Source organism: Thermothielavioides terrestris, chromosome 2, assembly GCF_000226115.1.
Source record: "Thermothielavioides terrestris NRRL 8126 chromosome 2, complete sequence".
Lineage (NCBI taxonomy): Eukaryota > Fungi > Ascomycota > Sordariomycetes > Sordariales > Chaetomiaceae > Thermothielavioides > Thermothielavioides terrestris.
The window spans coordinates 8186097-8209160 of NC_016458.1; the positions used below are offsets into that span (position 1 = coordinate 8186097).

At 49.1% G+C, this 23064-nt stretch overlaps 2 protein-coding genes across 2 annotated transcripts; one reads left to right on the plus strand and one right to left on the minus strand.

Moving 5' to 3' along the window:
• The first annotated feature begins 15891 nt into the window (after positions 1-15891).
• On the plus strand, positions 15892-19545 carry THITE_2115847 (uncharacterized protein). The gene is made up of 3 exons (XM_003653361.1): positions 15892-16444; positions 16595-18644; positions 18726-19545. Exons 1-3 carry the CDS (start codon positions 15999-16001, stop codon positions 19341-19343), a joined length of 3114 nt encoding a protein of 1037 aa, XP_003653409.1. The 5' UTR covers positions 15892-15998; the 3' UTR covers positions 19344-19545.
• A 2153-nt stretch (positions 19546-21698) lies between these two features.
• THITE_2021086 (uncharacterized protein) lies at positions 21699-22935 on the minus strand (the record flags this gene model as incomplete). Its single annotated transcript, XM_003653362.1, has 2 exons — positions 21699-22583; positions 22807-22935. Coding segments are annotated over 2 exons (1014 nt in total), but the record flags the coding sequence as incomplete, so codon positions are not given.
• Between the last annotated feature and the right edge of the window lie 129 nt (positions 22936-23064).

Consider the following 23064-nt stretch of genomic DNA (forward strand, 5'->3'; position numbering starts at 1 on the left):
GATAGGCGGTACTCCTACACCTTTAGCGGAGCCTCCTTATATAACTATCCTTAAGAACCTAGCTATAGTAAATCGTATAAAGAAAGAGGAGCTATAGTCTAAGCCGCCTACGCTAAAGGTTGCTATATTGCCTTTATATATAAAGGATATAATCTATACTACAATGAAAGTGAAGATTGGTCTAACCTTTGACGACTTAGTCTATATCTCACCTAAATATAAAGACGCTCTAATTGTATACCTATAGAGCATTTCTACTAATATCGAGGTTATCGACTATAAAGGGTCTAGTATTCCTAAGCCTAATAGGTTAGCTACTATACTAAAAGACATAGAGGTCTATATATAGGCTCTATATACCAATGTAAATACACTTAGTAGCCTTCGCTCTAGCTAGACTAAGATAGTTCTAGCAATCTTTAGAGTCACTAAGGACAGCGTATAGAGTATCTATATAGGAAGCCTCTAGGAGTATTAGATTCGTAAAGGTCCGCCTAGAGACGTTGACGATTATATCTATACCCTACTTTAGAAATCTGTCTTAACGCTTTTGGTCTTAGAGTATATAGAACTTAGTGTAATAATAAGAATATAGTCATTACCCACTCTATATATCTAGTTCGAGAAAGGTCATTATAATAAGTATCTTACCCTAATCGACTCTGGTTTATAGTACAACTATATCTCGATAAACGTCGTTAAGAAATATATACTACTATACTAGTTTACTAAAGTTGTTTCAAAAGGTCTTTATAGCTTAGCACTATTCCTTAGAGAGACCTAAGTCGCTCTTTACCTAGGTAGAGTCGGTATCAACCTTCACTTCTTTATAACCAAGGACACCGCTAGTAGATATAAAGCAATCCTCGGTATACCGTTCATCAAAGATACTACTCTAACCTTCGATTACTATAATAGTAATCTAATTACTACTAATCTACTTATAGAAGGAAAGATAATCTAGGTATACATTATTTCTAAGAAGATTGCCTAGTAGAGCTATCTACTATCTCTAATGTAACTAGCTGTTTAAGAACAATTCTAGGGATTAACAAAGAGTCCTAAAAGAATCCTTGACTAGGTAGAGATAGAGGAAGGTGAGACTGCCCTCGGTTTCCTCGACGATAATATAGGTAAAGCAATTTTTTATCTTGTTTTATAGAAGTCCTATATACCGCTCCTTAGCACTCTTTTTCACGTTACATATTCTTATTCTTTATCTTCTCCGTCTAGACGGACAGAGATCGAATTGTTATCTTATTTAAGAGGGAAGAGGGGGACCCTAGTCGGAAGCCCCTTTTCCAACTAGAGGCTAAGGTAGGGATTTAAGCGTAAGGTTAGATGTACTTTAAAGACGTTTATACTCTAGAAGAATGTTGTAAATAAGGTTCGACTAGTCGATTTAATACTATTAGATAGCTCTATACTAGAAGGAGACCTATTATAGCGAGAAAAGCGGCTTGTAAAGGCCAAGGCAAAGATACAGTTTAAAAAGGAATGGGACGATCTTGTAGTCCCCTATTTCTTAGATCTTAAGCTAGACTCGAGGCTTACTAAGGAGCGCCTTTAAGCGATGCTTACCACTATAGACGGGTTCTTTAATAAGCTAGAAAAGGAGATATTCGTTAAGATCTTACGAAACTAAGAAGCTATGCTTATATAGGATTTCACTAAGTATAGATATATCTATAAGAATGTTGTCCTGCCCTAGTATATCAAGACTATCCTATATAAGGCCTAGTAGAGCAAGTCTATTCCAATTCCAAAACCGCTAATATAGAAGGTCATTAATCTGCTTAGAGAGAGGCGGATATATAGGATTATCGAGTATAGCTATATAAGCTATTGTAATAACTAGTTCCTTGTTCTTAAGAAGGACGGTGGATTATAGCTTATTAATGATGTTTAAAAGGCCAATGCTATAACGATCTACAACGCTTTCGTCCCACCTGCTATAGAGGAATTTAATAAGGACTTCGGTAGCTATAAGCTAATGTTTCTCTTAGATCTCTTCTCTAGTTACAACTAGGTCAATCTCGATAAGTAGAGCCGCGATTTAACGACCTTTTCAACGCTGATTAGTCTCTTCTATATATATATACTACCGATAGAGGGTATAAATTCTATTGCCTAGTTCTAGCAAGCTATAACGACGATCTTTGGTGACCTTATCCTAGATGTCTATCGAGTCTACCTAGACAATATCGTAGTAAAAGGCCCTCGATCTAATTATAATAGCCATCTAGATAAAGGGGGACGTCGCAAATTTATTGTCGAGTATCTTAAAAATATTGATACAGTATTGCTAAATATAGAGCTAGTAGGTACGACTATCGCTATAGTAAAGTCGAAGTAGGTGTAGCTAAAAGCGGTCTTACTTGGTTATCTTTATATACTTGATAGGCGCCTTCCTAAGGAAGTAAAGGTAATTAAGATAAGGGAGTAGAAGACCTATTCTAACGTTAAGGAGGTATATACCTTCGTTGGAATAGTCGGATACTACTGGATCTAGATTAAGGGCTTTACAATTATCGCGATTCCTCTTTATACTTTAATGAAGAAGGATACTAAGTAGACTTAGGGGCCTATTAAGTAGAAGGCGATAGACAAGCTAAAGGAGAAAATCACTACTGCTCTAGTCTTTATAACGCTTATTTATAGCGATCCGTAGTATAGTATAATCTTCCTAGTTTACAACGCTAGTATCCTCGGCTAAGGAGGTATACTTGAGTAGGTTGGTCCCGATAGTAAGAGATACCTATATAAGTTCGAGAGTAGCATCTAGTTAAAGGTAGAGAAGCGGTATAATACTATAAAGAGGGAGCTAAGGGGGCTACTCTTCCTCTTAAAGCGTTTTCGCTACTACCTTTTTAACGTACATTTTACTATAGAGACTAATACTCTAGTTCTAGTCTATTAGCTCAATAGTACTATAAGCGATATTCTAAGTACTCTTATAATGCGCTAGATTGCTTAGATCCGCCTATTCGACTTCGAGGTTAAGTATATCCTAGGCCCTAAGAACGTTATAGCCAACGCGTTGTCCTATAAGCTACCTAGGCCCTCTGACCACGTAGAGAAGGAGTTGGAGGAGGATATCGACGACTAGGTCGACGCTTAAATCTTTGTTAACTATATAGGCGAAGAGACTTTATATCTAGAGGGGAGACTGGAACCTGTCCACCTTTGGGATAGTTACTTTTAGCGCTTCTAGGACATCGCCTACTTCCTATCGACGATAGAAGCTCCATCTAGCTATAGTCTATACTAGAAGCGACATTAGCTTAAAAGGGAAGCGTTGAAATACTTTGTTGAAGATTGTTACCTTTTCCTCCGAAGTATAAATCACGTATAGTGCTATAGGCGCGTTGTTAATACCCTTAAAGAGAGGCGTTTAATCTTCGACCGGTGCTATAGCGAGGTTGGCTATTGTAGGAGAAAGGCGATATACCAACAAGTAACGAACTACTACTACTAGTGTAGGATATATAAAGATGTTGTAGAGTGGATTTAGGCTTATATACCGTATTAAGTGTACAATGCTTAGAGATTCGAGGAAGTAGTAGGTTAGACAGCGTTTCTGCCTTTTCCTTTTACTAAATGGCACTTTAATATCCAATATATGCCGTCTAGCTATAGAGAGAAGAAGTGTTTCCTTGTTGAGGCTCGCGACGATCTTATAGGATACGTCGAAGCTAAGATCCTACTAAACAAGTCCTCTAAGGCTATTAAGTCCTTTATTATATAGTATATCCTTTGTCGCTAGGGCTACCCTATTGTTGTAGTTGTCAACGGAGGCTCTAAGTTTAAAGGCGAAGTTAAAGAGATCCTCTATAAACTATAGATCAAGAAAGTCATTATCTCGCTATATAATTTGTATACGAACGGAGTAAATGAGGCTAGCTATATCCTAATTACTACCTTGCTTATAAAGATAACTAATAGTATAGGAAAGAGGTAGAGGGAGCTCCTTCTATATATTTTATATATAGATCGTACAACTATTAGGGGCTCTTATAGAATGTCTCCCTTCTTTCTTGCCTACAACTATAAGCCTATTAGTCTAGTCGAGTTTAATGTTCTTACCTAGCGAATTTTTGCCTAGGACTCTATCTATACCTAGATAGAGGGAGAGGATTCTGCTAGACGCTATACGAAGCTCATTGCCCTCTATACTCGTGTCCTCTAGGAAGCTGAGTATAACTACGAGATTGCTGTTAAATAGGTTACTATAGCTCGTAAAAAGCTAGCTAAACGCTATAATAAGGCCTATAAATACAAATTTCACCTAGAAAACGTAGTAATATCTATTAGCAATTTTATCCTCGTCTACAACAATATTTAGCAGCTAGATATAAGCTTAGTCTAGAAGCTAGAGTATCGCTAGTTTAGCCCATTCTATATTCAGATAATCAAAGACTAAGACACTTACTTCCTAGAGACTTTAGACGGTATACCTATTTAGACACTATATCCTCTAAACTATATAAAGAAGTTCTTTAAACTAGATAACGTCTAGCTAGAAGTGGACGGTATAAACCTATTCCTTTACTTAGAGGGGTATAGCAACGACGAACATTGCTACAACAGTCGCTATAGCGAAGTATAGAATAGTAGGGGAGCTAATCCTAACCCTAGTGCTAGCTAAGGCTCAGCTGCTTTAGTACGCTACAATAGCGAAATATACTAACTTAATAGTCGCTTAAGCTCTCACTATAATAGGGAGATATATACTAGACACTTCTAGAGAGAATACTACTACCTCAACGGTCGCTTAAAGCTCTATAAAGATAGCGAAGGGGGGTCTAGCGCCGCTAAAGACAACTAGAATACTAGCGACTAGACTATAGGTTGTTACCCCTATTAACTAGCTAAGAATTCTAATAGTAGCTAACTGGTCGAGCTTCCTCGTAGTAGCAAACTATATAGCGCCTTAACTAGTCGACGGCACTACCTTAGCGATCCTTATTACGCTTATAGCGACGGCCTACCGAGGGAGGAAACTGCGTAAACAGTCGTAGAAGACGCTACAATTGCAGTAGAGGAAGAGGTCCTTAAGGAAGAAACCCCTAGTCGTGCTATAGCGCCTTAGGCTAGCTAGACTTACTCAACTACGAAGGGGGCAAGGAAGGAGCGACCTCGTTAGGAGCTTATTATCGAAATCTCCTATAGAAAGCCACCTAGTTTTTAACACTAGCCCTCTAGACATATAGGGATATACGTTCTAGAAGGGGGGGAGGGCGTAGAAGCTGCTACCTCTAATAGTTTCACTAGCGTTTAGCTACGTTTCCTTCCTAATACCTATTGTTATATTAGCCTCCTACTCGCTAGTAATATCTCCGTTAGCTATATCTCACTTAGTCTTCGTCTATCTACTATCCTTCGCTTGTTTTTAGCCCTCAAGGCCTTATTCTTTTTTACTAGTACCTAAGTTTTCCTCCTAAGGGGTGACCTTGCTCTTAGAAGCTTTATAGTTATTTATACCTTTTTCTTTTCACTTCTGCCCTCTAGATAGATAGTTTCTATTGTATAGGACTAAGTTTCTTAGAGCTAAAACCAAGGCTAAGAAAAATCTATAATTAGGGTATATAGTCTCTTAATCTGCTATCTATAAGCTAAGCTCTTAGACTATATCTTACCCCTTACTTATCCTTGTCCATTGTCTCCGTCCTTTAGCGACGTAAGCTCTTATAGTTAGCCTAGTACTACGCTATTTGCTCTTTAATAGTATCCTCTAGTAGGATAAACCACTCTTAGCCCACCTCTTCTAGGTGTAGCTTTAGCCTAGGATTGTTCTTCAGATTATATAGAAGGTAGCCCTATAAAATCAAATCCTAAGCTAGGTACTTCTAATTGTTCCTATAGACGTAAGTCTAGGTACATTCCTTCTCTAACTAGATATAGTTGGTATACTTATTAGTAAAGAGAAGAGTAAAAGAAGCGTAGCTATTGAAGAGCTAAGTTATATAGATATCCCTATCTTTGCTAAAAGGAGTTGTCGAACACTAGTACGAAAGTTTATAGCTTTAGCAAGGAACTTTGTTGCTATAGGAGTATTAGTCTTCCTTTGCCTAGAGGGTAAGTACAAAAGAGAAGTGTAGCACTTATTTACGACCCTATACCTAGATCAAGAGAGCTAAAGCTCGGTTTAGGCATATAGTAAGATAATATATTTAACGCCTAAGTAGTCTATTATTGTAATGCTCTATAAACACTAGACGAAGAACCAAAGTGTCATAGTACCGTTCAATTATATCAACTAGCCTATTGTCGATATAAACCAATCGCTATATCCTATATTAATCTTGCTAATTGCTTAGTAGGACCTATTGGATATATAGCAATTTAACGTTTAGTCAGGAGATCTTAATTATATCGTAGATAGCCTTATATTCGACTAAGATTATAGTATATTCGTCAGTATAGCGTTTATCTTTTAGCATTGGCAGATCCTTTATCTTGCTTTAGACTACCTAGATATACTTCTAGGCTATAAAGATCGTTGTTTTTAGTACTAGCGAGAGATCGATCTAGCAGTTTATAATCCTATATAATAGTGGCCTCTAGTCACTTACTTTATCGATAATTTCCTACGACGCGTCGTAGGTACGCTAGCTGCTTAGCATTATAGTTTCTAGGTTACAAATTTATATATAGGAGCTATATGCGAATTTAAAAGGGAAGTGGAAGACTCGACCACTAAGAACCCAATTTGCCTAGAGAGACAAGGGTACTAGAATAAAGTGGCGAGAAGGTTAAAGAAAGAAAATGCTTCTAAGATAGCAAAGAGGAGAGGAAGGCCTTAAGAAATCAGGGGGCGAACGCTTATTTCTAGCTAATTAATAGGCGCTATAAGCCTTATCTATTTTCTTTCGCCTAGTTTAGAAAAGAGCTAAGTAGCCCTTCTACCTTCGAAGGCTTATCTACCCCCTTTTTTTAATCCTCCTACTAGCTCTCTTACGATCAACTATTTCTTTCGCCTCGCCTACTATACCTTGGATTTTCTTATAATCGCTTTAATCGGTCTAGATCTTTCTATCTAGAGAGCGATTTTTCTATTAAGCTAAATTTTTATATACTATCGTAAACATTGCTATAGGTTGTCGCAAGATTCCTAATTTTATAGGGCCTATACAATCTTAGGCCAATGTAACTACTACCCTAGGATGGAAATAGCCGCTTAGAGAGCTTAAGTTTTATATACCGCTAGGTTCGTAGAGGCTTATAGGAGATAGCGATTAAACGAGGTATTATACCTCCCTTATAGGGCAAGAGCTAGACTCAAAGATGCCAAGTCACCCTAGGGAGACTAGTCCTAAGCTTTTTCTATTTCTATAGACCTCGAAGAAGTACCTATAAGATATAATCAACCGGCGGCCCGACTAGATTCAGAGCCCTCGGCTTAGTGTAAACCCTAAGATTATAAGCTACTTGTTCCTAGGCTAGCTAGAGGGAAGGTATACAATAGATCAGTTTTTCGAGGTTAGTTTCGTAGATATAGGTGTTTCGCTCTTCGATATAGAAGATATACTACTCGCTAAGGAATAGCTAGAGGGCTAGATAATCCTAGACGTTATACAGTTTTTCTTTCGTCTTTACAAGGACTATCTCTAGTTCTACCTATAGCCCGTCTTAGATACTAGTCCTACGTTAAAGGAGTTCTACCAGTCTAGCTAGAAGGTTATTACTAACTATTGTCGTTTCTAGGTCTTCCTTTGCTTTGTCAATAGAAGGCATTGGGCTATCGCGATCTTCGACCAAGTTGTAGGCCAGCTTTACTATTTCGACTCTATATTTAAGAGTATAGAGACGTACATTAATATCTTATTAAAGGTCTAGATTGCTTTCTAGTCTATCTATAGGTTCCTTTAGTTATAGCTATATAAGGAGGTTATTATCCGCTACCTTTAGCAAAGTTTAGAATAGGAGTATAGATAGTTCGCCCTCGAGTTTATACAAGCCTTTCTTTAAGAGCTCTAGCCCTACCTTCTAGACAGATAGACGTAGTTCAGGCTACTCTAGCTTTAGCTATACTAGGGAGATAGTAAAATAGTTGTATAGTAGCGTATATTGCACTTATAGTTAGGAGCTTATAAGAATGCTCTTAGTACCTTCAAGGATTATCCGCTTTACACTAAAGGAATCCCTTTGTTATAGTAGAACGAAGGGAAGACGTATAAGCTTCCTCTAGACCTATTGTCTCCGACCTAAGAACCTACGTAGCCTACGCTCTTAGAGTACAACGAAGATAAGGTGATCGAAGTCTTCTAAGCCAACGACATATTTACGCCTAATACCCCTAAATTCGATAACCTACCTATATATCTCCACGACTACTTTAATAATATAGAACTTAGGATCCTAGCTATATACTCAATGGCGTTCAAGGAAGCCTAGCTCCCTAGCTAGAGCGAGAAAGGAGTGATCGCTATCGCCTAAATTATCTTCGCGCCCTAGTCAAAGAAGGACGTAGTGTACTATATATACTATCGTAAGGTCATAGGACTCCCACTAGACGGACAGTTTAGTGGCGTACTACCTTTACAAGACCCTATAGGCGACCTTGGACAATAGCTACAAAGTACGTTTCTAGTACCTAGCGCTATTCTACCCCTCTAACCAAAGGACTAGCCAGTTGCTTCAGGTCCACTAGCGGCACTCGCAAAGGATCTTAACAATATATCGACCTAGTAGGATATCGAAGCTAAGATCATAGAGATTACTACACTATAAGCGACTATAATATAAAGGCTTGTCGATACCCCTATAGACAAGATAGACTATAAGCGCCTTCTTAGCAGTAACCTAGTCAAGAACCTCGGGGTACTAGTATAAATAGCCCTTAAAAAGATAGCACTTAATCTCTACCTCTAGGAAGAGGAGACGCTTGTCTATACGCTTATAAGAAGGCTAGACTACCTCGAAATACCTTATACTCTAGTATAGAAGCATCTTTAGGCGTAAGGATTATCTACGTTATCTAGCTAAACGTTACCCTTAGTGTAGCACTGTAGCAAACGCCTTTGCAAAGAACCTATAAAGCCTAGACGTCTACTTCGCCCGCCACTGTATGACCTACACAACTATACCTTTGCCTATAAGTACAAGTATCTAGTATAGTAGTAAGGCTAGGACGTATATATTAAAGAGGTAGAGGAGTACAAGAGCTAGTATAATCAACTACTATAGCTAGCTAGACCTTTACAAGCCGAGAGAGCTATATATAGAGAGTAGCTTAAGGAGTAGCGACGATAAGAGGCGTATATTAGAGAGCTTTTAAGGTACAAGCTTGCCTATAGGAGCGTATAGCAAGCTCGAAAGGGAAGTGTAAATTAGGGTGATAGACTACCTAGGTATAGGGGACCTAGTTTTTCTGTTTTTCTATTTGTCTTAAAGCATTATATTCGTTGCTAGGGGAGGTCTAACCCTCTAGTTATATATATTTAAGTGGGCTAAGCCTATCTTCTTTATTAGGAAGTAAGACATCAAGCAGTTGTTAATATACGTTCGTTGATACTACGTTGGTAGTCCTCCTTTTTCTAAGAAGGCTATTGAGCCTCTCTTTCTATTGTTCTACCTTTGTCTAGACGATAGGCATTCGAGCTATTGAGCTCTGACCGTATTCTTGTTGTCCTTTCTTATATTTCCGCTATATCCCACTAGACGTACCTGAGCTATATGTCTTCCTCTTGGAAGACAGCCTTCCCACTACTCGATATATACTATCTTCATCCGTCTAGAGGGACACTGCATTCCTTTAGAAGCTATCTTATACGCCTGGTTCTAGGTGTGGTGGGGCAGGTTGGTGTAGAGGTTTTGCACCACTTCAATAGTACTACCGTTTTAGCTACTTTGAAACGTGGGGGGAACTACCCTACTCGTAGGCATCTAGTGGCCAATATAGCTAGGATCTAGGCCAGTGGTTGGCTATAGGCCTTAAGTAGGCTAGTGGGTAGGAGGTCTTCTCCTAGGGCCTTCTATAGAGCAGTGCCTTGCAGGGCTCGGCTAATGTCTTTAGGTGTTACCCTCTATTCGATAGCAAACTAGCTAGGCTAGTCCTAGGCAAGGCTAGAGTCTTAGATATTAGAGAGGTCGATAGGTAGGTTTAGGAAAAACCAGTTTGTAAAGGCTTGGGCCTTAGCCTTGAAGGTTGTTAGGCTAGGGGCCCCCTAGGCCGCTTAGAGGGCTAGGAGCTTAGGGGGGTCGATAGGGGTATAGCTCTTGAGCCGAGCCTACTTTTCTAGCCTCTATAGCAGAGCTTGGTTATCGCTAGCCTTCTAGAGGGTAGCTCTCTAGTTAGCTATTTTAGAGGCTTTGATAGCCCTTAACAGAGCCTTAGTGGCCCTGTTATAGCTTGTCTAATGCTTAGGGGTAGGGACTACTTTATAAGCCCTCTTAGCCTACCTAGCCTACTTTCGAAGATCTTAGATCTCTAGGGACCACTATAGGGCTTAGAAGCCTTAGTAGGGCCGTTTCTAGGGGGTAGTACGGTTTGCAATAGCTTGTAGTTTAGCTATGAACTTGTTGAAGGCCTTTTATAGGCCTTAGGCAGTTGTAGCCTACTTAGCAAGCTCTCTTAAGGTAAGCCCTATTGTAATAGGCAAGGTCTTCGCTTTAGCTTCTACCTTGTCCTTCTACATTATACCCTAGGCCTACCTTGTTAGATAGTTATCCTAGCACCCCCTAGGCCTAGATACTAGGGCTTAAAGGGCCTAGGGGTAGTGGTCGGACTGCCCCCTAGTGTCTAGGCCATAGTAGGTGCTTTATAGACCTATAGAGGCCTAAATATAGTCAATAGTCGATAGCTGAGCTAGCCGATGGCCTTAGGGGGCCTAAGTTATAGCCCTATAGGGCGTATAGAGCTTAAGATCCTACTAGATAGCTAGATTAAGTAGCTCGTCGGCCCTTCGATCTAGCTAGCTATACTAGTCCTAATAGGGGTAGTGGAGGTTGAAGTCTCCCGCTAGGACTATAGGCACTGTAGGGGTAAGCAGCTATAGGAGCCTGCCTAGCACCTCCTTAGAGTTTAGAGGGTTATAAACTGACTAGACCTTAAAGCCTTGCTCTAACTGGACCTAGCACTAGAGATCTTCTATACTATAGTCCCATTGGCTAACCCTATAGCGCTTAGTGATATATAAGGCTGCCTAAGCCTTAGGCTTATAGACTAAGTAGTATTGGAAGCTTTAAGAGCAGTAGGTCGACTTAGTAAACAGGTTAATCTATAGTTCTTAGATAGCTAGGATATCGAAATCAGACTCTTTGAGTAGGGACTTAATTGCCTCTTTGCTACCCTAGGTGTTCTATAACAAGGTCTATATAGTTATAGCGTTATTGGGTAGTCGAGAGTAGTTAGCTAGCTTAGGCTCTAGGCCTCTAGCTAGCTAGGTGGTTAGCTAGGTGGTTAGCTAGAAGGTTGGCTAGGAGGCTAGCTAGGTTGGCTAGCCTAAAAAGCGAAGCCCTAGATAGGAATTGAACTTACAAAGTTGTAGTTGAGCTAGCGCTGTATTAGGTCCTAAGCTATATCCTAGGTTGCAACTGCTATACCGCTAGGCCTGCCGTAGAGTCGTTTTAACGGCTAGGCTAAGCTAAGGCTATTAGGCTCAACTAGGTTGAGGGCAAAGATTTAACCGCTATCTCGAGACTAGTAACTAGGCCTAGCGGCTAAGGCCTAGGCGAAGGTCTAGGGTCGGTAGGCGTAGGCCTCCTAGGCCTTAGCCTTAACCTAGACCTAGGCTAGGCAGCTCCTATCTTAGGCTAAATGCTTTCCCCTACAGGCTGGGCAGTGGGGTGGCTAAAGGCCTTTGCGAGTAGGGTAGTCCGTTTTAGCTTGCCTACCCTCCTAGCTATAGGCCTTAGTTCTATAGCTAGGGCATAGGGCTTCCTTGCAGCAATAGCGTTAGATATGCTCTCACTTCTAACATTTAAAACACTAGGTGGGGTTTAAGGTTAGCTAGTATAGCTCGCAATCGAACAGCTAGGCCCTCTAAAGCAAGCCTTCTTTACAAGCCTTTATAGCCTTAGATTAGTTAGCTAAGGCAATAAGGATTGTAGCCCTAGTATAGCCCTTGGCTACTAGAAGCCTAAATTTGACATTGTTAATGCTTCGGAGGCTGATTTCCTATTGGAAAGTAGCCTCCGAGACCCCTTCTAAGTCTCTATAGTATACCCCTTTGACTAAGATTACAAAGGTCCTTGTAGCTTCTCGAGCTTGTAGGCCAAAGGCCTTTAGGACCTACTTTTCTCGGTTGGCTAAATACTATTCCTTAGTAGCTAGGTCCTTAAAGGTTAGAATAATATCTCTACTAAGGAGCTTCTAGGCTACTATAGCCCTATTAGGCCTTTCTAAGGCTTGGTTAACAGCTTAGATCACCTAGGCCAAGGTCCTCTTAGCCAGCTTAGCCGATATACCGGCCCCATATATTGTAAGCTCTCTAGCAACCCTGGGTGGAACTACCTTCTAGGGGGCAACAAAGTCCCCCGAGGGGGCTCCCGCAGCTATATTAGCCTAGGTTCAGGCCTGCGACTTCCGTTGGTTAGTCTCTACAATGGCTTTTTTGACCTCTTTGGCTATAAGCTTCTATAGGCTTTGTTTAGGCAGGTTTATAAGCCCTAAGGCAGGGCCTTCGGCTTGACCGCTAGCCTAGTAGGCCTCCTTTAGCTTGCTTATAATACCCTAGGCCTAGGCCTTTGCTTTGGCTAGCACTAGGACTAGCAGGCTACTCTAGAGGCTTTGAATTTCCTTCTAGGCCTAGTGGGCCTTTAGCTAGGCCTACGTAGTCGAGGGGGGGCCAGCCTAGGCTGGCCTTCCTTCTTTGGGCGTTGCGGGGGCAGGGTTGTTGGCGCTTATCGCTTAGCGGCTATAGACGACGTTGCTAGCCGTTGGCAGGTGTTGGGGGCCTAGACTAGCCTAGTAGGGCGGGTGGGTCACGTGAGGGTGAAAAGTCTAACCGCTAGTCGGCCGTTGCTAGATTGCCCTGTTTTTTCCACCACCTCCTACACTCGCGCAATGGACTGCGCGTAGTAGTGGTCGGCATAGCTGGATAGGGCTCGGCGAGAGCTTTCGAACGGTGGTAGCTTTGTGGGGTTTGTTGGCGTTGCGGCTAGGATGCTATATAGGGCTATATATTTAGAGATAGAAGCGAGTTTTCAAGCTAATAAGACTCTTAATTGTTGGAACTACTACGTAAGCTTAAGAAGATAAAGTTATTATAATGTAGGCAATGTATACAACTGGGATTAATCGTAGTGTTGATATTGTTGTATTGTAGGAGAGGGAGACTCCTGAGGAGCCTAGTCTTAGGCGGCATTTGGGCATCAAGCTGGTGGATCCTAATCTCGGTGGGCCGGCCCGGAGCCCCAGGCTAGGCCGGTTCTGACACTTACCATGCTGTTCACTGGTGGTCATCCTTGTGATGTCCATAGCTGCGGCACTTGTTGTAGTCAAGGTCACTTGGCGCGAAGCCGCTGCAGCTGCAGCCTGACTCCTCGCACTGGTGAATATTAGTCTAAGATCATGAAAGGGGACAGAACCTAGCTACCTTTTGGAGCACAGGCTTAGAAGGGAAGTCGCGGGCCATCGTTGATTGCGTAGTGAAAGCGGTGGAAGGCAGATGGTGGTAAGAAAGTAGTCTAACTGTTGTTGTGGGCGGTTGACTGATCTGAGAAACAAGGAGAACTGATGGGGGGGATACGAGCCTCTTTATGCTCTATGGAGAGGCGGACAGTTCTCTGCTAGGAGCGGTGGGAAGACATCTTGATTAGCTAGCAAATGCACTCAGTGTGGAGTTCGAGACCTCAGAACCCAATCATAATGATTGCTATGCGCCTACGACGGTGATAGTCCCCTAGGTCGATCGGGCGGAGGCCAAGGATTGTCGCAACATGCTCAGAGCGATGGACAACTACTCGCTGTCGTCTGTCGACTCGTGCCGCTAGGAGGCATCAAGTTTAGCCGTTACCAGACTGCTGGGGCGCTGAGACTCTAAAATGGACTAGGCCTGAGATCAGACCGAGGCAGTATCTCCACCTAGCAAGGGTGTGCAGACACTCTGTGGTGCCATTGGCCAGCTTCAGGAGACTGCCTGGTGATGTTGGTGATACTGGAAGCGCCCGGATGGTTGGCGGTCCGGATACTCTTGCAGGATTCATGTACGGGCCTGCTTTTCACGCAGTAGTGCCGGATCCCTGGCAGTACGGAGTATGTACTTGGCGTTCTTGAAAGATCTCGGGCGGCTTGGGGCCAGAAACTTAATCTTGGCCCTTGGTCGATGTTCTGCCGTCGATTTCCCTCCTGACACGCCGTTTCACCACAGCTCACTTGAGCTGCTTCGATGCCGAGCATGGAACCGTCCACTCCATGCGGCTGCAAGAACAGGCGGATGCTGTGGTTATCGTGCTGGAGGGAGCGGGGTGCGGAGGGTGCAAATGTGAATCCCGCTCCTGTGACATTCTCGCTTTTCGAAACCGCTGACCTTCCCAGTTGCGCGAAAGTACTTCTCTGTTGTCGGCCACCTCGGTGGCATGAGGCGCGGGTCGCCTGTCGCTGCTCAGAAAACGGGCCAACCAACGATGGCTCAGCCCGCAAGGCGATTTTGAGGCGGGCGTTTCGCCGACCCCACAGCCCTGGGCCCTGGGCGGCTGCGGAAGCGAGCGAGCTTGGCTGGTTGGCTTCCGGCCTCAGGTCACGCAGGGCCACCCTTGCTGCGACCCCATTAAATCCACGAACCCTTTTCATTAGAACCACGACCCCCAAGGGCGGTCCGTGCGCTCCCAACCCAACAAACACAGCAGGAATCGCTCGCATAGGAATCGCTGCAAATCGGCAATGTTGCTGGTGTTGTTGAAGGGGAAATGCGTTAGGCGAGGCGCTAGGTAATGCACTGGGTGATGCGGTAGGCGCCGAGGCCCTGCAGCCTTCGAGGGCGTCGAGGTTGGCTATGGCTTTGTTCTTTCCTGTAGCAACGACAGTGTTACGTAATCCTGTGGTGACTTGCCCCAAGGGTTAGGGTGACATGTACCTATGTAGCTCGGGCTCGTGGTAATGCGTACTGCAAAATTTGGGTGGGAGCGCACGGGCCATTTCCCGGAGGGGTTGTGGTTCTAATGAAAAGGGGTTGTGGATTTAATGGGGTCGCCCTTGCTGGCTTTCAGGTGGGGCCACCGAGAAAGAGTTGAGGGCTCTTTCTATCCAAACAGATCATCCCAAGAGCCCTCAGAGTCAAACAAAGTCCTCTCGTGATGTCAAGCTTCGCAGCCCCGGCCAATGCCTTGCAAGCAGTTATTATGGCCTGTCTTACCAGGTAGATCTGAGAAGGCAGGTTGTCACCGCCGCGCCTCGACTCCCCACTCAACGCCCAGGCCTCCGGTTCGGCCCTGGAGCCTCTTTCCGTTCTGGTCAAGGTCAATGCGCCCAAAATAAAGCGGGTCACCCGCAATCCCCGGCCCTGAGCCTCCCCAATGAGGGATAACCCCCCTGCCCCTGGGCGCTAAGCTCCCTACCCCGGCAATTGCCAGACGCCAAACCCACACCCACATGCTGCACTGCCCGCCATTCAGGAATCCATGCGAGAGCCTGAGACCTTCTTTGCATCTGCGGCTTGCTGGACTTTGCTGCCGCCCGATATTCGCATTTTGTTGTTCCCATGCTCTTGGAGAGGGCAGAAAACGCACGCAAGCAGCCGATCTGAGCAGCTCGGCCTCCTGTTCTCCATTCCATTCCTTCATTAGAGACGGCTTCCGGAACCAGGCTGGCGATCCAGTTCCCCGGTTCCGCGGCTCCCTAGTCCCCGCCCGTCCAAGGCGCGCTTCCGAACTGATAGGTATCGCACCTGCGCTTTTCGGCACTTCTATCTTGTTTTGTAACCTCCCAGCTCTGATACTTTTAGCATCAACTTCCCCGGCGTCCGTTTCGTGCATTCGTCTTCCGGCAGGCTCAGGCCCTCGTTCCCTGGCCACACTTCACGATACTACGCTCCCTCGCCGCGCCCCGCCCTGCCATGGCTTCCATGGCCGCGCAAGAGGCCATCGCACGTCCGTCAACAAACCGCTCGCTGTCCTTCGTTGACCTGCCGCGAGAGGTGCAGGAGGAGATCGTCAGGCATTGCTCGGCACGCGACCTGGTCTGCGTCGCCCTGGTGTCGAAGCACTTCCGCGACCTCGCTGCCGCCCAGCTCTACCGCGAGTTCGTCATCGTCTTCCCGGACGAGGACAACCCGCAGTTCAACACCCCCGTCGACGCTCTCGCCGGCGGCTTCGACACCTTCGTCACCAGCGACTACAACTATGCCCAGTACCTCAGGAACCTGTGTTTCGACACCCTCTACATGGGCGATAAGGCCGAGGTTGCCTACTGCCCTTACCTGGCCAACCTGAGCTGCGGCAAGTTTATGAACACGCTGCTCCTCCTGACCTTGCGCAAGGCCAGAGCCCTCGAGTCCTTCAAGTGAGTTTCCCTCGCTCCCGCCCCCAAGGCAGTCGCCGGCTTGCCGCGTCGAGGCGATTACACGGGATCGGAAACCATGTTACACCTCATCCACCGTCTGAAGACGCGCTGCCTGTTCCAGAAGGAGAGTGACTTCTGACGCGCGCGTAGGTGGAACATCCGGGTCGAGCTGAGCCGCCCCGTCTACAACCAGCTGCACCAAATCGAGGCTCTCTCGCACGTCCACATACGGATGCAGTCGGGCCCCTCGCAGTATGAGATCCCCCCGCCGCTTCCCTACAGTCCCGCTCACACCCACTCCCCGCCGGTGCCCGCCCACGCCGCGCCCGTTGCCTCCATCCCCCCGTCGACCGCGTTCGGCCTGATCCCACCGCCCCCTACCCAGGGCTTTTACCTTCCCACCTCGACCGTCTCTCTGCCGCCTGTCTCCCTACCGCCTCTCCCTAAGGCGGGCCGTCTCAAAGCGTCAAAGAGAACCCCCGTAACTAAAGAGCCGCCGACGTTGTCGGGTTTCAAGCGGCTCAAAAGCCTTGCGGTCCTCGACATCGAGAGTCTCGACATTGTGCCCGAGCTCCAATCGTGCATACGGAACTCGGCCGGGACTCTCTCGAAACTCAAGCTCTCTCTCTCGGAGAAACTTGCTTCGACAGCCCGGAAGCCGTCCGTCGATCCTGATCTCGAGGACTCGGATCAGGATGACGAACTTCTGCCCATCCCAGCGGCCTCCCAGTCGCACGCGCAAAACGATGAGATGAGCGGGCCCGCCAGGGCTTTTCGAGCGCAAGAGGAGAGGAAAGCGCAGGAGTCGGTATTGGGTAGGATATTCGACGTCGAGCCCACCCAGGCCGAGAGGACGCACGTAGTCACGACCGAGAAGAAGAAGGAGACGGGTAAGGCCAAGTCCGAACAGGATGTCGTTGACTTCATGAAGACGGTTGCCACCAAGCTCATGGGGGAGCTTAACGGCACCCGCGATTTCGCCGCTCCGCAGGAAGTTCTGGACATGATTGGCCTCGCCGCCCAGAAGTACATGGACGAGGCGAAGTCGCGCAAAGAGAGGGAGGGCCAAAAAGCGGAATCATCGGGCGCCTCCTCATCTTCAGCTGCTCCTGGCAGTAAGGGCTCGCAAGAGGGCACCGATGAGACACTGGCCGAGTTAAGCGACTCTGCCGTGAGTCTTTTCAGGGAATCCTCGACATCCAACAAGGCAAAGGAGGACCAAGGAGACGCGAACCCCGACGACATCAACATTGAAGAGCCCGAGGAGCAGCTCGCCATCGACCCCGAAGATCCGCCGTCAAGCGAAGGCGCCATAAACGAGCCCATAAGCCCTTCGCCGGAGGACCCCGCGTGCACGACAGCGCCTCTCGCCAACGCCAAAGCGGAATATGGTAAGGCCCTAGCCACTTTGGAGGCGCAAAAGGCAAAGTACAAGGCCTTGGCCGGGGAGTTGGAGGAGTTCGAATCCCAAGCCCACGCGCTGGCCAGGGATATCCGGCGCTGGCGGGCCGCGAATGCGTCCGTCGACTCTCAGAGCCTTGCTGAAGCCGAGTCCCGGCTGGCGAGCTTCACGCGCAGCGTCCGGGACATGCAGAAGGAGATCGGCGCCTGCGAGGCGGCGATAGAGTACGCCGAGACGGTGCCGACAGACCGCAGAGACCTGGCCCGGGACCAGGCTCGCGCCCGCCACATGCAGGACTACCTGCGGGATACGAGGGGCATTGCTCTTGAATCTCTCAGCATCTACCTCATCCCGGTCAAGGCATCCGTCTTGTCCAGAGCGGTGGACCTCCGCGTGCTCCGCCGCCTCACCCTGCTCAACGTCGGCATACAAGCGCCCATCTGGGCCCTGCTGCACCGCGAGAACAAGGAGTCGCCCTTGCCGCTGCGCAAGATCTTCACCGACAACGTGTCCAAAGTTTTCCTCGACTTTGTTTCCTCGCTCCAGGAGGTGCACGAGCTCTTCATGTTGGAGAGGGAAACCAAGGCGCGGCCCGAGAGCTTTGCACCCCGCACCCAGACCACGATAGACCAGATCCGCAAGCTGGCCCTCAAAAAGCATCTGCCCACCCTACGCCGCCTCATGATCAAGAACCTCGCCGACACGTCCTGGGACGTCGATAAGAAGGCCGTCCTGGCGCTGTGCCGCTTCGGCAGGAAGCTCGAAGAGCTGGCCTGCAACATGAGCATCGGAGCCATGGTATGTTCCCTCCAATTCACTTCTCCCTCCGCTTTTTTTCCCGTCATGATCCGCTTGGCTAACCTGTGTTTCCCCGCAAAGCACTGCCTCATGCAGCACGTGGCGGGCCTCGCCTCGCTCCGCGCGCTGCACGTCGTGCACCTGCGCAACGACGACACGTGCCTCTCGGTCATGCGCGAGACCAAGCGCTTCCTGATCGACAACGTGTCGCACTACCCGGACCTGAAGCTCAGGTGGATCGCCATCGACGAGGACGACCGCGCCGACGAGCTCGTCCGCGTCGCCGACTGGCCGCGCAGGGGCAAGAAGAAGACCGGCCGCGACGGCAAGAAGGGCAAGGGCAAGCAGAAGGCCACGTCTTCTTTTTCGTCGTCCTCATCTTCCTCAACCACCTCTGCCTCTACTTCGTCTCCCGCGGGGGGAATGAACCTGGGCTCGCTGAACCTGAACCTGGGCTCCACGTCGGCAGAGGACGTGGACGTGTCCGCGCTGATCGCCGCCGCCTGGCTGGGGCCGGGCGGCGAGGACGGCGGGGCGGCGCTGGGCGGAGGCGCGAGCAGCGAGAGCGACGAGGAGAACGAGGACGACGGGCCCGATGGGTCGCTCGGACAGAAGATCGACACGGTCGAGGCTATCCCGTTCTACGAGGTCCCGGATGTCCGGATCTTCAAGAAGGAGATTGTCGCCGGCCGTCTCTGATTCTTCGGCTCTCCTGCCCTTCTTGATAACCTTCCGAGGAAGCCGACTGGGTTGTTGACGCACCCCAACCCCTCTTCTCTCTGTCTCTCTCAGGAAAAGGTACTTGGCTACTTGCTTTTGGGTACAGTACCTAAACTGCTGAGGATGGAGCCCTGCGTGGGGGAGTCGGGATAAGGTGCGGAATCTCGGAATGAACGGAGCATGTATCAAAGGGTAAAGCTGGGTTGAAGGCCCAAACGATGGCGATGGCGATGGCGGTGCGACGGGGGCCGGATAGCTATGATGATGATGATGAGCGACGAGCGATCACGATTTGAGCCAGGCGTGTGTGTGGATATGGGGATACACTGTGGATACTACTACTATTACTGCCTTGGAGATGGTCATGGGTGACAGGGTGCGGGTTACATGTGCCAGCGGGGAGGCTTTTTCCCACCGCTGAGTCTCTTGTTCTGTGATTTTCTTTTGGCTTGTTTGGCTTCATGTCTGGGCTTGATGTTGGGTTTACGCTGCGTTTCCTCTGCCTTTTTTTGCATGCTGAACTGTTGGTTGCTGTTGTTCGCGATGTTGTTGGCGATTTTTTTGCTGCTGGTTTGTACGCTGTGACTGCGAGAGATAGCACGGAATACCCATCTAGTGACTTGCTTGGTTGATTCACGAGTACAGGCAGCTTGCATTGCCTTGGTCAGTGCCGTTTTCGAGTCAGTGTGATGTTGCCGGGTTGGCTTCGAGGAAAATGAGGTGATGAATGTCGATTGCAAGCAACTTAGGCCGTGGGGACAGGGAGGAAATGTGAAGGGGAGGATTGCGTGCTAACCAAGTGCTCTGGGTGACAGTTGCTGCCTATCTCCCTGTATACCTCCGGCAAACGTAAGGTTCCCTGGCGTTGTCCTCGATGGCGAGGTCAGATGATACTGGAGCATGCCGAGCGTGAAGAGGATACGGCTGAGCCGCGGCCTCCTCCCCCTGGGATGAATCGCCAGGAGACAGGCGAGCGAAGGCTTAGATGTTTGCTGGCTGGTTGACTGCCTCTCTGCCTACTTAGGTAGTCTGATTGCTTTCTCAACTGCCAGCAGTAAGTGAGATCACGTCAGTCGCGGGAGCCAGTGGCAAAATCTGTAGTTGTATTGCCATATTTCCCCTCTTAAAACATGAGCTTGTTGCCTACGGTAAGGTGCCCTATGAACGTTAGCCCACAAAAAGGCCCTGTAGGCACCCCGCTCACCCTCCTTCGCAAGACCCGTCTTTGATTCCTGGTTACCTGGTAATGTACATGCATTACATAACGACCGGGTGGCTTGACCCGAGTCCCCGTTCCTTTCATACCTGGTTATCCCTACTTCTATGTTACCAAGTCACTGACTGTATCATGCTCACCGCACCTTCCTCCCTCCTCCCCTCCCCTTAAATTAGCCTCAACCTCCCATTCTCCCCCTTTCCCCAACAAGCCTGCAAACACCCCCAGCCCCCATCTCCACCTCACAGCAGCAACGCATCCCAAAGCAGGGGAAGACACCCGGCGCCGACCAACGCCCGCGGGACCTCGGCACTGCACCACCACCACGACGACGACCACCAGCAGCAGCCGGTCCCATCCCGCCGCCTCCTTCCCGCCGCCGCCTCCCGCCGCTGCTCCCTGTCCACGATCTCCTGCAGCAGGGAAGCGACCGTCCTCTCCGTCAACGGCAACTCTCCACTACCACCATCGCCGCCGCCCTGTCCCTGCCCCTGTCCCTGCTCCTGCCCCTGCAGTTGTGATGGTGGTTGTGGTTGCTGCTGCTGGAGCTGCAGCTGCTGCCCTCCAGCTCGCCCCGCAGAAACAGAAGAAAGAACGAAACCGGCACCGCCGGACGTGGCGGGGTCGAGGGTAAGCAAGCGGGTGAGCAGCGCGATGGCGGCGGCGCGCGTGGGCCCGTCAGGCGCGTGGGTTGCGGCCAGGCAGAGGGGCCCGAGCAGGCGGCTGTGGGGGTGTGTGAGGGGGCGGGGCGGGGCGGGCGGCGTGGTGGTGGTGGGGGAGGAGGCGGACAGAAGAAGGGAGGCGAGGTGTAGGATGGAGGCGGGGAGACGGAGGGTCGTGGTGTCAAAGTTGGTGTTGGTGGCGGCGCTGGCGGGTGGGCTGCTCTTGCGGAGGAGGAGCTCGGCGCAGCGGAAGTAGAGGAGGTCGAGGGATAGGTCGGAGAGCGCTGGCATGGACGAGCCCGGGTCGCCGAGGGAGGGAGAGGAAAGGAATTGGGCGATGAGCCCGTCCAGACGGGCGCTGCGCGCGAGCAGGCAGTCTTGTTGGCGCTGCTGGGCCGGATCCGACCAGAAGATGCTGGCCGGCTCGTTGCCAGACGCGGGGGAGAACACCGCGATCTCGTACAGGCGGGCCACGGCGTCGTGCAGAAAGCAGGATATTGCGTTGCGTGCTTGGGCTGCGTCAGTGAAGGGGCCGCCGCTGCTGGCGCCGTCGTCGAAGCGGCGGGTGCAGTACCCGCGGAATGAGATCACCGGCTGGATGCCGCGGGCGAAGAAGCAGGCGGCCAGCTCGAGCTGGGCGAAGAGCTGGATGATGTCGGGCATGTGGAGGGAGTCTGCTTCTGGTCGGCTGGCGAAGAGGGAGCCATCGACGGGACCGACAAGGGCGGAGTCGGGGAGGGTCTGCAGGATGCGGAGGCCGTTGATGAGATGGCTGACGGCCACGCCGTGGTTCCCGCGCAGGGTCTCGAGGGAGATGAAGGCGAGGCAGCACACGAGCGTCACGCGGATGCTTTCCGAGGCGGAGATGGCAGCGTGGTTTTGTAGCAGCTCGATCGACCGGTTGTACTGCTGGATTGTGAAGACCTTGAGGTCTCCCCGGGTAAAGCCGTCGATGACGGGCTCGTTCGGATACTGGAACAGCTGGTAGGCGGCGGCCAAAGCCACCACTGCGTGCTTGATGGCCTCGTCCTGGCAGCATGTTGCCGGCATCAGTCTCCGCCAGAAGGCTGAGAAGGGACACAAGTGGGCAGCGACGCCGTCGGCGGTGGCGGCTCGGAAGCGGGCGAACAGTCTCTTCTCGGTGTCGGTGCCGTCGATGCTGTCCTCGATGCGCCGCATGGACCGGAGAGTTTCGTTCCACTCGCACGTCCGGACGAACTCGGCCCTTGCCCGCTCGGCGTGCTGGCCCGAATCGACGGGGCGGGTCCGGGCGAGGACCGCCTGGTCGTACCCGTCGCAGGTCCGGCCTGTTGAGGTGCATCGGAAACAGGCCGGCTTCCCCTCGTCACATTTCAACCGGCGAATTCTAGGTCCCAGTCAGTCGAGTCGAGCGATGATCATCAAGGCCACGTTAGCGTGCTGCCACTCACTTGCTAGAGCGAAACGGTGTGTCAGCACCCATCGTCACGTCGATTCGAAGGGGAAGGAAGGGTGGGGGGGGGGGGGGGGGGAAGGGGAAGGGGGGATGGAGGGCTTCTAACCATGTGATGCAGCCCGTCCGCACCTTGGGTTTGCTCGCTCTCGTCCGCTTCTTGGGCCGGTCTGGCGGCGTGGGGGCGGGTGATGGCGACGGGCTGCTCGGGCTGCTGCTTGGTTCAACACTGGACCGAGAAGAGAAAGATGGCTCAGCCATGGCGTGATTCGGACGGCGCTCAGGGGCAGCCACAACTGAGACTGAGACTGAGACTGAGACTGAGACCAGCGGAGACGGCTCGTATAACTGGTGGTCTGGTTGGCGTGGGATTGGATCTGGAAGCACGCC